Consider the following 16,671-nt stretch of genomic DNA (forward strand, 5'->3'; position numbering starts at 1 on the left):
AGAGTGTAAATAATTCAATGGCGTATAATGCGCATGCGTATGTACCGCGCAGGAGAATCGGGCTAATTGCAATTAAAAAAGTAAGCAATTAGTCGAAAGAACACACTCGATTTTATTAACCATGGAACTTTTATCTGTCCTTGCGATTTTATTATGAATTATCAAATCGTGGATTAATCTCGAGCGTACTCGTTTATTTTCTTTAAAAAATTATAGTGACTGAAGAATATTATAATCATATGACATTAGAATTATTTTTAACAAATTGGAATTAAAAAAGTAAGCAATTAGTCGAAAGAACACATTTGATTTTATTGACGATGAGTCTATGGAACTTTTATCTGTCCTTGCGATTTTATTATGAATTATCAAATCATGAATTAATCTCGAGCGTACACTCGTTTATTTTCTTTAAAAAATTATAATGACTGAAAAATATTATATTAGAATTATTTTTAAAAAATTTTGTGGAATATCAAGAATGTCTTTCGTGTACGAAACTGGTCTGCTAATCGGGAGTTCATGTAACGTAGTTGGAGCTTCCGGTTGTTAGCGGGATCGCGTTGCGAAGGATGCAGATGCGAGTCGCGTGCAATATGACAGTTATAACACAGAACGCAAGACAGAAAGCAAGCCAATGGAAAAGCTTTTTGCGAAAGTAACGGAATTCGCGCACCAAAGCCCTGCAAGAATTCCTCAAATCTTTTCAAAGATTGAAAGTCGTAAGAACGTGATCAACGATGCGCGATATGTAAATGCTCGCCTACTGGGTGCTTCCTTTCCTAATTCCTGGCAGATGTTCAAAAGCCTACGAAGTTTCGTAATGCTAAAAGACCGCAACGAGACGGTCCGACGATTATGCAGATTCCTGCGTTACTGAATTTCGGCTCGTTAACCCGTTTCCTCTGTAAAGATAGTCGGCAATTGTGCTGATCGTTCAGCGTTGCTGAATTACGGGTTGCACAAGGCGAGAGGCCTCGACTGTTCTAAATCTGCTAGAATTTTTGTGTGTCTTTAATTTCGTAATAATTTGTCTATGAATTCTTTTTGTCGAAGTCATCGGGGAGACAGGAAGTCATGCGGACGATCGGTTACGTTGTCGATACTTTATGCCGCTCGTGTTCATCAAGCTGCATTAAAATCTCACGCACGGAAGCCACAATGCTATTGCATAACTCTCTCTCGCTACCGTCTTTTGGATTTCTCTGCCTCTATGCACTCCACATATTATTAAAATCCTGAACTGTGGATTCCTTACTAGCTTTGTACTCTAAAATTCTTGCAGTAATTTTCGGAAGACATTGAACTTGAAACCTTAGCTCGAAAAAATTAAGAGATTCAGCAGAGAGGCTGAAGACTTTTAGCAGAGAGTAATAAAATGCAAGAGATCCGGGGATTTAAGTCGGCAGAGGCTTTCCTTTTCAACGAGAAAAGAGAATAAAATAAGACTCGTAACCGGAAACCGAGGCTCGCGTGTCGTTTGCAAATTGCGCTTCGATACACGCCTTTGTTTCACCCCATGGGACCTCTGGATGACTCAGGAGGCAAAGAGGAAACGACGATTCCAGAGATACCAGAGGAAAGACGAGAGAAAGAGAAAGGAAGGGAAATTGAACGCACGACACGTGGACGAGCAGTTTCTATGTTCGCTCATCCTGAGAGAGATTCACCTCGAATGGTTAGAACACGCTCAGGAAAGCGAACCTTAAAGGTCAAGTACCTTCGACTTCCGGCGTCACTTACACACTGCCGCACGTGTCTCTGAGTTAACATTTTTCTTTCTCAGGGAAGAGTAGAAGTTTTTTCTTATTTACGATTATTCGCCAATTTACATTGAATCTTTCCCTCGGGCATTGTAGAATACGATACTCGACAATATATTCTAAAAGATTATATTCTTGTATATTTGAAATTGTAATTCATATAAAAATACTGGACAATCATTTCTTAGAGTGTGACTAACGATTGTATGAAAAGCATGAAGATAAAAGATGCATTTATGAAAAAGACAGAAAGATTGCCCAAAATATAATTGTATAAATAAAATTGAATATAAAATATGAAGCTAAAAGATGCATTTATGAAAAAGGCAGAAAGATTGCCCAAAATATAATTCTATAAATAAAATTTTATATAAAGCATGAAGATGAAAGATGCATTTATGAAAAAGACAGAAAGATTTTCCAAAATATAATTGTATAAATAAAATTGAATATAAAACATGAAGCTAAAAGATGCATTTATGAAAAAGACAGAAAGATTGCCCAAAATATAATTGTATAAATAAAATTGAATATAAAACATGAAGCTAAAAGATGCATTTATGAAAAAGACAGAAAGATTTTCCAAAATATAATTGTATAAATAAAATTGTATATAAAGCATGAAGATAAAAGATGCATTTATGAAAAAGACAGAAAGATTGCCCAAAATATAATTATATAAATAAAATTGAATATAAAGCATGAAGATAAGAGATGCAATAATGAAAAAGACAGAAAGATTTTCCAAAATATAATTCTATAAATAAAATTGTATATAAAGCATGAAGATAAAAGATGCATTTATAAAAAAGACAGAAAGATTGCCCAAAATATAATTGTATAAATAAAATTGTATATAAAGCATGAAGCTAAGAGATGCAATAATGAAAAAGACAGAAAGATTTTCCAAAATATAATTGTATAAATAAGACCATATATAAAACACGAAGATAAAAAACACAACACTGAAAAAAAGAAGTAATTTTCCAAAAATACGATGAAATAACAAAGTAATAGTTTTAAGAAGTCCAACAGATTTCCTTTTACCCGTTCCGCGGCTGAATCATTGTTTTTCCGTGTCTTCCATTTGATCTCGGTTTAGCTACGGCGAAAGGTTGAAAAACCGAAATAAATTGCGTGGAAGCGTGAAGAAGAGGATGATCTCGGTCGATGACCCAGCTGGATCTTCGTGTTAGGTGTTTTTTCAGTTCCTGTTCAATACTTGCTTCGATCAGTTATGCGAGTCGATCGAGGTAGAATTGCAACAGGCCTGTTGGATTTTCGCGTGCAGCTAATTGGCTCTGTTTGCTGGCGGGAAACCTTCCTATCATTCGGTAAGAAACACTGCGCCTGGGAAAGGGTTGTCACCTGAAGCGATTTTCTTTCATTGCGATAATTAGACGTTCGTTGTTAAATAATTAATGCGTTTCGGGTAGTGTAACATTTAGTGCAATGTTTAATAAATTAAATGCTTGAATATTGTGCATAGGTTATTCTAATAGCAGGGCGTTGGATCTCCTTCCATGATCCACATTACCATGGTACGGTTATATATTTGAATGCGTTTCGGATAGTGTAACACTTAGTGCAATATTTACTAAATTAAACGCTTGAATATTGTGCATAGGTGATTCAAATAGCAGGGCGTTGGATCTCCTTCCATGATCCACATTACGGTTACTTCTGCGGCGAACGTGTTAACTCGGACTAGAATTCCTGGTCTGAGCAAATATTTCTACTCAAACGGTTCATTGAACTCAAAAGATAGAAGCGTCAACGATAGCTGAAAATCTCAATCTTTGCAAATCGCTGGCTATTAGAGTAAATAGAATTTCATTAGATGGCCGATCCTTAATAGGAAAATCGATCGCCTTATTAGGAATTCACCGGGTACTGCTGTAACGTGATCCTTTTCCTGCTTACAAATTGCCTGTGCCCGGATGGACATGAAGCTGTTTCTTACTCGATGCAAGAGATATTGGGAATCGAACGACGTCCAGGATCTTCATTGGTCCCCGCCACGGAAGACGAGAGGAAGACTCAAGTTCACGACTCTCTCATCATTGTCTTCTCGCGATAATGCCTAGCCGAAAGATGACTGCTATTTCGTTCTCTAGATCGTTGTTAATTCATTCGCAGTCGAGGTTCTCGAGTATGTGTAAATTAATTGCACGCAAGAGAATTCAGTTTTAAACTACCAATTATCTTAACAATTAACGTCATAGTGTTTCATAATCAACGGAGACATTGTGGAAGATTTCTTTGTTTCTAATGATTTAATCTGCGAGGATTATGAATTTTAATTAAAACCGCAGTCTTTTCTTTGGAACAACCTTGATTCTTATCGTTCTTGCACAAATATACGATAGGTGACTATTGATTAAGCTTACAGGAAATTGTAATTAAGCGCGATAACTGACCAGTTTAAACTAAAAAACGTAACAGTTATTCTTAACCTAAATACGAGAGATTCCAACGAACCGAAGGGAGGTTATTAAACTCGAAGTTAGCGGCTCGTTGACCGAGCGAAACGTGAACAGAATTACAAAACGTTTCAAAGTTAAGGTACACGCTCGCGGAATGAAAGACTCGATTGGAGTCGATCCTGATCGAACGGTAAGCGGTCACACCTAACGAGAACAAAAGCGCGAACTGTTCGTAATTGAATGCACAAAAAAGCACCGTTACTTCGTACAAAAGCATCACCTTTTAAACCTTCTTCTAACATTTACAGTTAACCGTGATTAGAATTTTCTATTTTCTCTGCGAGTTACCAACAAAAATAACGAGATATCTTTTTATAATTGCAGCAACCGTTGCGATAGCGAGTACCGTGCAGATCGAGTGTGCGAGCGAGTCGATAGTCGTCCACATTTCGACCGAGGGTAACACGGAGTTCCATGGTCTGGTGTATCCACGGGGTTTATCGAAGAACAGTTCTTGTCTGCAAGAATACAGGAGTCAACCAGCTCCCATAACTTACAACCTACCCCTCAGATCGTGCAACACCATGCCCACCGAGTTGGTAAGTCCAATAAAAAAGATTCTTCTATTTCGTACGGGGATGAATTATTACCCTCATCGATGAGATAAAATTACTACCTGTATACAATGTTCTGTAGCTCTAAAGATCGCTTCAACCTGGTTTGTCTATGGCTATTAGTTTCTCGCTTGATTGCTCAATATCTGGACGCCCTTTAATGGCGATAATTGACCGTTGCGAGATCTGAACCCTCGCTATCGAGGCTAACTGCAGGTCGTTGTTTAATACAGATGACGCTTAATGAGAGAACGTTTATCGACTGTTCTATTCAATTAGATTAATCGACTTTTAGAAACTTATAAAAGTTCGATTTTGTCCTGAAAAGTTTCATCTGCTACTCTATTAACTTCTTGCACTATGATTTTGCCAAGTGCGTCAATTAGAACTCACTAATTTCAGCCATAACATGAAAACAGACACGGAAACTTGAAATGTTATGTGAATTTTGTATCATGCAGTCGTTGACTATGCAAATTATAGTTGGACTTGAACTCCGAATTGAAATGTATTCAAAATTCGAGTAAAATTGTTCATAACCGAAGTGTGAGTGCGTCACGAGTCAGAGTGGTCAAAATAGCGCAAGGGGTTAATTAATACAGAGATAACGCGAGACGGTTGAGAGGACGTTTATCGACAGTTCTATTCAATCAGATCAATCAACTCCTAGAAACTTAGTTATAAAGGTTCGATTTTGTCCTGAAAAGTTTCACCTGCTACTCTACTAATTAGTACAGAAATAAATGGTATGAAGTTCGATGACGGTTGAGAGGACGTTTATCGTTCTATTCAATTAGATCAATCAACTCGTAGAAACCTAGCTATAAAGGTTTGATTTTGTCCATAAAGCACAGCTTGAGCCGCTACTCTAATTAGTAAAGAAATAACACGTGAACGGTATAAAGTATTCGAGAAGGAAGTTCGATCACCGATCACGATCGCTCATGCGATTCGACGCGTACACCTTTGGTTGAAAAAACCTGTGGAGGCGTGAATGCACGCGTGAGTACACGCGAATAGCCAGAGAAGAAGAAGAAGATACGGAGAACGGGGAGAAAAGAGGATGGTGGAGGAGGGCAGGTTCGTGTAACGAGGGAATCGTGTGTCGAGGCGAGAGATCGCTTCCTCGCCATACCATAACTGGACCGTTATGTGACCGGACTTACGGCCTTCTTCTTACGAACGTTACAAGAGATATGTAGTATGCCAGCACCAGCAACCTAACGTCGCTACGCCTTATGTCAGCGATATACCTGCATGCAAACGCGTGTGGTGCTCGTGTCCTTAACGGACCGCTGGTTCCTTCCATTTGCCGATAATCAACCGCCGGATCACGATTTCCAGGTGAACGGCTAATGCATCCGTTTGCTCGTGATTTTGCGGGCTTTTCTAACTGACAATGCTCGTTAAGATCGGTAGATTCGTCGATACGAGGCGCGTTAAATAGGCAGTTGCCTCGCGTTAGATCACCGCGTGTTACTTTGCCGCAAGCTGTACGTCGGATCGACTTGTGATGTCGTCGCTTGGTATCACCGTGCGTGCAACCTTTTAACGAAGATCACCATGGCAGATATGTCGATTTCGCTCTCCGTGAAATGTTAGAATGCTCCGAGCATTTTTCATAATTCAGATTATTTTGTATCAGCGATCGCAAAAGCATTGTACCGACAGATGTTTCGTAAATCGTTCAGTGTTGAATTTCTTAACAATTTTATCTATTAACGCTGTTTGAATACGATTACCAACGTAAAAGGCAGAGATTACAGGACCAGTATTCATTGTGATAAGCCTTAACGAATGCTGATGTTTCTATCGTACATCTGACGTACGGCAACGATTTGCCTGATAGAAATTCACAAAGTGCAGCAACATCCTGCAGAACCGTTCAATTTACGATCCATAGAAGCTCGCTGGAAGATCACCACCGTCCAGGATCTCGAGACTGCCCACAGTCCCTTTAACGCCCACGAGGAGAGTCCGCAGTAAGGTCAAAGACTCTGCTCACCTTCCTCAACCTTGTCTTACCTAGACGTACCGCGTTCTTCTTACGAGACAAATTGTTCCCTTCGGCATTTCAAGCCCTTAAATTATGCAGACCCTCGTGCCGAGTTAAGTATCGTTATTAGCCGAGAGAATCGATTCTTCCTCTTCGATCGAGCTCACCAGATGTTGCTCGATTGTTTCGTTCCGCGCATTTATCGAATAAAACATTGATTGTTCGATACGTTCGTCGTCCTTTGTTACGCGAAAACTTAACCCCGTTTCTGAGAAGTACTTAAAGACCTGACAAACAAGAGATTCAAGACATCTCTGTGTTTATAACGCTTTTCGCTTCGACAGATCGTTTCCAAAAAGAACGTAATTTCTAGACATCACGTTTCTCAGATGTCGAAGTTAATCATCGCGGTGCTCTTTCCCCTCAAGGGCAAAGATGCAAAGGATCGATTGCAATTACAATCTTGTACGGTTCCATTACCGATATGCCAACGTACTTAGCCCGCGGCTTGGCAATCGTTGATCGCTTGCTTTCCGTTAGTTCATTTGCAACTTCAAATTTATATCGGCGAACTACGAGGAAAGTTGAGATTCAAGTTGCGACATAAGTATGTTACAGTGATAATGGGGTTACGTGAAATAAAATAGACGCGTATATCAGAGCAATAATTATATTTATAAAAAATTAAACGGTGAAGAAACTATTGAAGAACTCGGTGCTTGCAAGACGGGCGCGCAGTTAGAACTAAAAAAGAACTGCTACGACAGTACATGAGTCTGGAGTACTCCCAGGCCCCAGACCCTAATTAAACAATAACTTCGTTTTGTAAAAACGGTATAAACATGGTCAATGCTTTAACTTCAACAGATATGTAATCGAACGTCGAAACCTGTACAGCGGTTGTAACGGGAAGAAGTGGCGCTGCCCAAAACAGCGACCTAATATGGACAAGCCGGGCCAACGTCGCTTACGTAATCGCCTCCAACTGGATTTCTTAGTCTAGTGTTATATAATACTGTAACTAGGATGTTCATTTGGGAGCACAAATGATGTCAGTGTCAGATTTCTGAACTACACAAATTGAGGAATTAGCTTTGAAAATAACCTACTCTCTACCTAGTTACATCATGATCTGTTTGAAGTAACAATTACCGTGAAATAAGTTCTTGTCAAGATTGCAACAGTAATTGAAGTTAAGAAGCAGAGAGCCTAAAGGCGAAGGGCTGATATATTTCTTCACTGCAGCAGTGTTTGGTTAGCCAGGTGATGTCATTCTTCGAAGAAGCGTAGCTAATTTGCCTCGCTAATTCTAACTCGAAATGTTCAGTGATCTCGAGAGCTGGTTTAACATTTGCATTTCGCAAATCGATAGCTCGCGTTAATGGCGCCGTTTCAATTTGCACCGGTCTCCATTTATCAAAAGCGGAGGGTGGAGAATTTCGCAAGAAAATGAACGTTTCGCCATATCGTAGAATTTCCTTAAATTGTGAACGCAACTTGTCCTCGAAATTTTATGAGCTAAAATATGAAAGATCATCGGATGAATATAAACGACGGTCTTTAACTTTCGCGGAATCGACGATTTCAACAGATCACTTCGAAAGAGATATTTCGAAAGTTTTTACATGCATAATTCGATCTAAATTCAAGGATATTAAGTGATGTTACGATTCCTTTCCTCGTGTGTAGGCAAGCAAAGGTCGTAGTTATTTTTTTGGCGACTGTGAGTTCTGAGTGGGAAGATGTGGGTAGCGAGGCAACATTGCCCACGCTTCGATCGTAAAAGTAAAAGTCTGCAAAACGATTCTTTGTCATGCAATTCCACGTACTTACTTTTACGTTTCTACTATTTAGGCATCCGTAGCTCCGTGCATTTTAAACTCTCATGTGGAAAGCGTTATTTGCTCGAATAAGAAATAATTCGAATTCATACGTTCAAAAGTATCTCGTCGAGAGGAACGATTAAAGTCGGTCAGTCTTTCGAAACCGATAACTTTCCCTGCACATCCAAAACAGCACCACTCTCAAACTTTCGAACATGTTACGCAAGCGATACACGACATTATTTCCTTTTTTTACATTTTCCTCTCACACTTTCGAAGATACAGAGAGTCGAAAGTACGACTAGAACGTGAGCTTCGTGGACAAACAATTTCTTGCATATTTTAAGGATAAACAGGCATCGGAACAGCTGGTACCTAAGTAATTTTACGCCGTGTCACGTAAGGAAATTGTGGGGAATGAAATTTCACCGAGGAGCAATGTGCAATTACATGCTTCACGCTCTCAAAGTGTGGTAAAGTGGATGATAAAAACCGCAGGTTTAAAAACAAAAGTGAGAGGAAAGGAACCGAGTGTAACGTGAACTCGCGACAATTCGAACACCTTTCTGAAATCCTTCCACGTTAAAATCTCTGCTCCTAGTTGCGCGTACTACGTCGATAACCAAGGAAAAATGGTACCCAAAGCAGCGGTAAATCGTTACATCGACAATTCGAACACCTTTCTGAAATCCTTCCACGTTAAAAACTCTGCTCAATGGAATATACTCTGCTCCTAGTTGTGCGTAGTACTATGTTACGTCGATAATCAAGGAAAAATGGTACCCAAAGCAGCGGTAAATCGTTACATCGACAATTCCATCAGCATCTAGTTCCCATTACTCCCTTCGTATCCTTGAGGATGGCCTTGCCAATACATCGTTGCACTCGCGTACGATGCCGCGCATAACGGTGTGCGTTAGATAGACGGAAATTCGCATTCCAGGAATCACTGCCAATTTTAATGCGAAATATCTCGCATAACTTTTCATACGATTAAACTGATGCAGCATAAATTTAGAACTGGTTTCTGGTGAAAAACAAGCGATACGATCGGTTCTACCTCGATACACTTTGTTGCTAAGTACTTTCTAATTGAATTGAAATATACATCACAGCTAATGGACAATTAGCGTGTCTATCAGTGAAGCTCGTTCAGAAGATGTTCCCCGCAAGATGAGCCTAACGAATCAGGAATCTGTTCCGTGCAAAACATTTCCAAGTTTTCCATTTTTATAAAAAGTGCATCATGGAACTTTTCGCTGAATCAGAAATGTTTGTCCAACAAGCGGGTTTGTTTCCCAGGCATTCCATGGTAATTTTTTATCTTTCAGCACCATTAGCCATGTTTTCCGCCGCGTTTATCGCGTCGACTGATTTGCATTTAATGCACGGCTCAATTGCAGAAACGTTGTGTCTCAAACACTCTGAACGAAAATTGATTATAACGTTGCACTCTTAGGAGGAAGTGTAAGGGATCCAGAATAATCGGGTTCGATTTACACACAGCGGGCGGTACCGCCCTAGCCATCACGAGCCCTTGCACGATGAACTAGAGAGATGTAACCGTCGGTTAGAAGAATCAGCATACGTTGGTCTTCCAGGTTCAATTATATCGTAAAGTCCGTTTAGGCTTCGTAAATTGCACGCGATTTTCATCCAGTTGCAGACTCTTTTGTCTTCGAATACGTTAGGATTATTACGTTATTATTAGGAATCACTGGTTACATCGTAGCAAACGTAACGGTTTAGTATTTTAGTCATTGTGACTGTGCAAAATTGATGCGGAGTGGATTTAGTAGTTTATTAAGGTTGCGGTCCTGAAACTTCCTGTGTGGTATCACCGTGAGAAAGAAACGAGTGGATGTCCAAGGTGGTCATCAGGATTATCCATGCTGGTACCTTTGGTACGCGAAGATTAATGGTCGACTTTCACCTCTTTCCCTTCCACCGAGGTTCTTTGTCCTCCTCGCCATTCAAACGTACGAACTATTATATCATGAGTCGATGAGTCTCGATTCAGACAATCCGAAGATCATCCTAGAACAACCGTTATATAACTTCATTCCTTCGGTCCGTCCTTTTGCCAAGAATGCCACGCTTTGACGCGAAAATACTATTCGAAGTCTAAAAATTGAGCATTAGTCCGCATTCTTGGTGAATCGTTGGATTTCCGTTTTTCTTCGTGCGGGTATAAGAGTCGCGTGAAATCGCGATGTAGAAACTGAAACAAGTCGTTAACTCCCGTGACAGTAGCGATTGAAAATCAGCTTTCCTGGCGAATCCACTTCAAGGTGGATTCCAATCACTCCAAGGTCACTAGTCCGCCAACACCGTGCATTTAAGTAGTGGTATAATGGCAGCACACGGTCGCTTCAGCAAAAACGAACACGAAGAATTTTAATGCTCGCCAGAGCTTCTCTGTCACGGCGTATTACCTGTCTAATAGAAACACCGTTACGTCACCCGTTATATTTTCCCTAGGCACACCTCTTCTCTAAGCACCAATTCATTTTATGTCGAATAATCGACCGGATAAAAATACGGGGAACAAACGACTTCCTGCGTTCGTAGATTCAACTGATCGAGGAAATCTTTATAGCTTCGGCAAAAACGAGATGACTATCAACGCAGATGCTCGCTCTTAAAGAATGCCCTCGAAGAAGATAGATGAGAACCTCTGCCACGCACGCAGCCATCGCCTTCTAGGGTCGAAGAAGAAGCTGCATATTTCTTGTCTACGCCGTGGATCAGCGTTAGTTGGAACGCTTCGTCAAATGGCCTATTGTTCGCAATTTCAACCCCTTTCAAAGTTAAACTGGTATATCCACTACCGGTAACATGAACCTTCCGCAAAAACTTCTACGGAACTGTCACAAGATACGTTTCAACTACGATCGTGTCAACTTTGCATCGTAACTCGACTTACAGATGAAAAAGAATTGAAAGATTCTTTGTATACGATCATGAAAGTACTTCGTGAGAACCACTGAAAAGAAGAGTCGATTGTATTGGATCAGGGCCCTCCAACCTCGTTGACCTCTGACTGAGGGCGCAGCAGCCATATCTGTTGGCCAGTTTTTCAGGCGGAGGACGCTCGCAATGCTGGCAAGGATACTGCACAACATCACCCGGAGACCGGTCTCATCGTCTCCTCTTTTGCCGAAGAGATTCGCCATCTTTATTCTGCACGTTGTTCTTGTTCCGACGAGACGCCGCAGTCTGATCCACTGGACAATGTTGGCGCCTAAGTACCGACGACCCCTAACACCCTGCGGTCGAGTCAGGATCGTCCAGATAAACCCAAACCCTAATCAATTTTACGAACCCTTTCTTACGGGCATCACGAACCGCATTTTTAAGAGAACTACGAGCTTTTTTAAGAATTAAATATACAAGATGCTAAATGTACAAGAAACTCAATGTGGAAATTGGATCAATTGATATTAAGAGTAATTGATTCACAGGTGAATTGAACTCCATCGTTAAAATCGCGAGCTCAAAGTAATTTTCTTTATCGTTCATCTAACCATGATAATCGAGTTCCTGTACATTCTCTCATTTTTCCAAGTTTACTACACGTAATAGACATCGGAAGAATTAATTGTGAGTAATACAACACCGAAACAACGGGTTTAGTGATCCTCCATTATAATATACTCGTTGGAACCCATAAACTCATCCTGTTGTAAAACGAAGTATCGACCAATCGCGTTTAATCGACAAACCGGATCTTCGAGAAATGAACGTGTAGCAATAACTACGTTTATAAATCCTTTGCTAGAATTACGGAATCCCGGAATAAACTGTGGACAGCCAGGATGCTTTGATTAAGTTATACCTTAGTGACCCTTGTCTAGGACCTTTCCTGGCTGAGATTTATGTTCGATTCTGTCCGAGACTTCTCGATGATTCAATGGCTATTGGTTCGTGGAAAATAGGAGTCGCATATTTCAATGGCGTTCGTTCGTTTAACAAAATAAGCCTCCATAAAAAGTTACTAAGTTTGCAGAGTAACTTAGTAACTTCATTCGAACCAAAATTGAAGTCGCATGTTTCAATGGCGTTCATTCGTTTAACAAAATAAGCTTCCATAAAAAGGGTACTAAGTTTGCAGAGTAACTTAGTAACTTCATTTGAACCAAAATTGAAGTCGCATGTTTCAATGGCGTTCATTCGTTTAACAAAATAAGCCTCCATAAAAAGGGTACTAAGTTTGCAGAGTAACTTAGTAACTTCATTTGAACCAAAATTGAAGTCGCATGTTTCAATGGCGTTCATTCGTTTAACAAAATAAGCTTCTATAAAAAGGGTACTAAGTTTGCAGAGTAACTTAGTAACTTCATTCGAACCAAAATTGAAGTCGCATGTTTCAATGGCGTTCATTCGTTTAACAAAATAAGCTTCTATAAAAAGGGTACTAAGTTTGCAGAGTAACTTAGTAACTTCATTCGAACCAAAATTGAAGTCGCATATTTCAATGGCGTTCGTTCGTTTAACAAAATAAGCTTCCATAAAAAGGGTACTAAGTTTGCAGAGTAACTTAGTAGCTTCATTTGAAGCATTTACCTTTCTCAAGTTTGTAGACCCTACGGTCATCGCGGTAAATTAAAAACTTAACACAAAACCAACGAACCAATGTAAATCAACGTAAGAAGAATACGGAAGAATTCAGGATAAAAGTGTGCACAGTTTGATAGATGCACAAAGGGTTAGTTTACGTAGCTATAAATAATCCTGACGTGATTTACGTATTCGCGAGAGTTGGCTCTGTAACTAATGATGTCATGCGGTGCTTACACATCGCTAGACGATGAAAGGAGGCATTTATGTCATGTGAAAAAATTCTCTTTTGTCGATATTAGTTGTTCCTTGCACGTGCAGTCTTGTATCAAGAATGACTAGTTGAATAGTCCCTCATAATCAGCCTAATGAGGTATAAATTTTATTATCGCATGGAGCAATTGTTGCCGGAGTTGAATAACGTAACGTTTATACGTAACATCGCTTAACATCATACTTGCGCAGTTAGTTGTACAATACAGAAACCGCAAGTTTTACATAGAGCAAGCAAGTTTTACGTATGATAGGTTTTCCCCGTATTTTTAAGTTGAACTGTGAGCTGCAATTTTCCAAAGTATGTCAATGAAATTCGACGTGTGCTCGTGGAACGCGTAACAATGAGAAGCAACATAACTCATGTGACATCACCGATGATGGTTGACAACGCATTTCAGTTTCCTTTACAAGAACGTAATAGTCGCTTTTGAATTCCATACGCATTAAAAACGCGAGCTAAATGTTTCGACTATCAGAGGTGCATTGGAAAGTGTGTACTTGCGATTTCACACTTTACCAATTGAAATTAGCTTGCAGTCAACGATCCGATGAATTTCTAACCAATTTATTACTCAACGAGACACGCTCTCCTTTCTAATCGTCGCGCGGAATTTATCAAACCTGTGGTTTTTGTGCGTGAAATCAATTTATTCGTCTTCGGCGAATCGAAACGGGTAGAGTCATTCGTCGAACGCGTGGGCGTAGAGATGTATCCTGAATTAATTCTAATCGGCAGGTGAAAGTCAAAATTGCCGTGGAGACTGGCCATAACAGGTATTTTCGAGTAGGAGGATTTGAGAAGGTAATCGCGATTCTGACCTCCCTGTTGGCCTTGGGTCTTTTCAAAGAAGTCGAGCTGTTTCCTTGGCGACACTGGTCTTCCAATCTGATGCTTTTTTTAACTCCAGAATTCCTTTTCGTTTCTTTCGATGGTGGAACGTTCGCAATTTCTTGAGCTATGCAGTACTTTTGTTCCAAACTATTTTTAGAAAGCAACGTTACAAAATTAATAAAACTCAATGTTAACGAACAGCGATGTTTAATAAACCAGCGACTAGTTTATTTGAAATATTTGAACCTGCTACCGGAACCGGATCTGTCGTGTAATTATCGACGACATGAAAGTCATTCAGGCTTCTTAACATATCATAAATTGAGTTTCGCGGAAGAAAGATAATCCGCACGCTAGTTCTCCTCTCACCGAGTGTTACTTGTCTGTTAGCGGTTCAACTTCTCGTTCGAGATGAAAGTATCGTCTCGTAGAATGCGGAAGTTGATTGTAAACGAAGGGCAAATAGAAAATTGAGGTAGGGGGTAAGAAAACGGGTTAACGACGAAAAAGAAAAGGTAGAAGAAGAGGACGATGCAGAGGACGAAGGCCGAGTTAATGACGCGCGAACGTTGAGAAGTGATTTCAGCGTTGTCGTACCTCATTTCTTTTCTTCCCTTCGTCCTTTCTTTTTCGTGTCATTTCGTTCTTATCGTGTTACGTTTCATTCGTTCTGGAACGATTCTAATTCTCGCACATTTGTTACGTGACGTGGAAACTGGAGGAAAATGTCATTGCTTCAAGGGCTGAGGTACGTTTTTGGAAAAATTCAGATGTTTAGGAATAGCAAAGATGAACCTAGAGACGTCCTAGCCTTTAGATGTCCTAACCTTAGGTGACCTAACCTATATAAGGAGCAGAAGAGCTTTTAGACATCCTAGCCTTAGATGTCCTAAGCTATATGAGAAGCATAAGAGCCTTCAGACGTTCTAGCCTTTGATATTCTAACCTCAGATGTCCTAAGCTATGTGAGGAGCATAAGAAACCTTCAGACGTCCTAGCCTTAGATGTCCTAAGCTATGTGAGGAGCATAAGAGCCTTCAAACGTCCTAGCCTTTGATATCCTAACCTCAGATGTCCTAAGCTATGTGAGAAGCATAAGAAACCTTCAGACGTCCCAGCCTTAGATGTCCTAAGCTCTGTGAGGACCACAAGAAACCTTCAGACGTCCCAGCCTTAGTTGTTCTAAGCTATGTGAAAAACATAAAAGAAAAAGAAAAAAGTATTATTAAGTATTAAGATTAAAAGAAAAAAGTAGACAATAGTTCTACAAATAGCATAAGTCCTACATCCCAGGAAGAGCTGAAGCCCCAACGTAAAGCTACCAGAGGGAAGCTAGGAACAAGCTAGGGATGTAAAAGGCAAATAGCGTCAGCCACGACAAGTAGCAGGGAGACAGTGACGAAGATCATGGCTGAGATCCCGAAGAGCAAGAATGCGGAGCAACGAAGTGGAAGAACAGAGGGAATAGGAAACGCTGGAACGTTCAAGGAACACAGTCAAGGGAACCGAGTCAGCTGGAGAGCAACGAAGATCGTGTTTACAAGGATTACAGTTCGTAGTGCATGGCGTAAGACGTGGTGCAGCTGCAGTCGCAGCCTGGACTGACCGGACGTCGAACCCGAGAAATGCTCTAGCCTGCTAGATGTATCGTAATAAATAGACAAAGTATCCTACAGACAAGGCAAATCGCAGGAAGCTTCGCTCCATTTGCATGCGGCTCTGAATAAAACGCGTTTTAAATTCAATGTTTGCCCATTCAGTTATAAATTACTGGATGTGTTCGAGAGTTCTTGCTACACTGCCTGGGGTATTATTAATATTATCGTAATTACGGGTGTGCGGGGTATATTGAAGCATCGGGAAATTAATAATAATGATTGAAAGTGTCTCTCAACAGATGCGAATAAAGTCCCTACTCAGAGTACTGAGATTATCGCTAAGATTGAACAAACAATTCAAGTTCTCGTATTAGAAGCCGATACCGAGTTAATATCTGTTCGAGGTCGAGAAAATTTCGCGGTATCGTTAAATACAATTTTCATTGCGAGCTTCAGAATTTTTGCGAATAGAGGAATGCCAACGGACGTCAGATATTACCAGATCTTATCGAAACAGCACGAATTAAACTGAATCATCAGATACTTCGGAAGATAGAAGGAAGCGGTATCAGCTCGGGGATAATGAGAATTGCTTCCAAAGAATTCACGTGGGAAATTGAACCCGGACTCACTGGGTGGGCAACGATACAAGTTCAATGATTCTCTGAAACCTCCAACAATTTGATTCTTTGAAAATTCTCCTAGAAATTCAATTCCGAGATCCTTTCCAGCGAAGGTGGGTGGACAAAAGATCGTAAAGGAAATCGTGGCAATATCCTCCGT

The 16,671-nt window shown here is 40.2% G+C and overlaps 2 protein-coding genes across 3 annotated transcripts in view; one reads left to right on the top strand and one right to left on the bottom strand.

Annotated features, from left to right (window-relative positions):
- The window catches only part of MTPAP (mitochondrial poly(A) polymerase), a 45,024-nt gene that overhangs the window by 18,216 nt on the left and 10,137 nt on the right, over positions 1 to 16,671 (bottom strand). The gene's annotated exons all lie outside the window — the stretch shown is intronic.
- The window catches only part of pio (zona pellucida domain-containing protein piopio), a 40,759-nt gene that overhangs the window by 14,716 nt on the left and 9,372 nt on the right, over positions 1 to 16,671 (top strand). For both annotated transcript variants that reach the window (XM_012284263.2, XM_012284262.2), the window contains exon 4: positions 4,574 to 4,788. In XM_012284263.2, coding sequence (XP_012139653.1) covers positions 4,574 to 4,788 — 215 coding nt within the window. The remainder of the gene's footprint in view (positions 1 to 4,573; positions 4,789 to 16,671) is intronic.

The sequence above is a fragment of the Megachile rotundata genome, chromosome 8, assembly GCF_050947335.1.
Source record: "Megachile rotundata isolate GNS110a chromosome 8, iyMegRotu1, whole genome shotgun sequence".
NCBI lineage: Eukaryota > Metazoa > Arthropoda > Insecta > Hymenoptera > Megachilidae > Megachile > Megachile rotundata.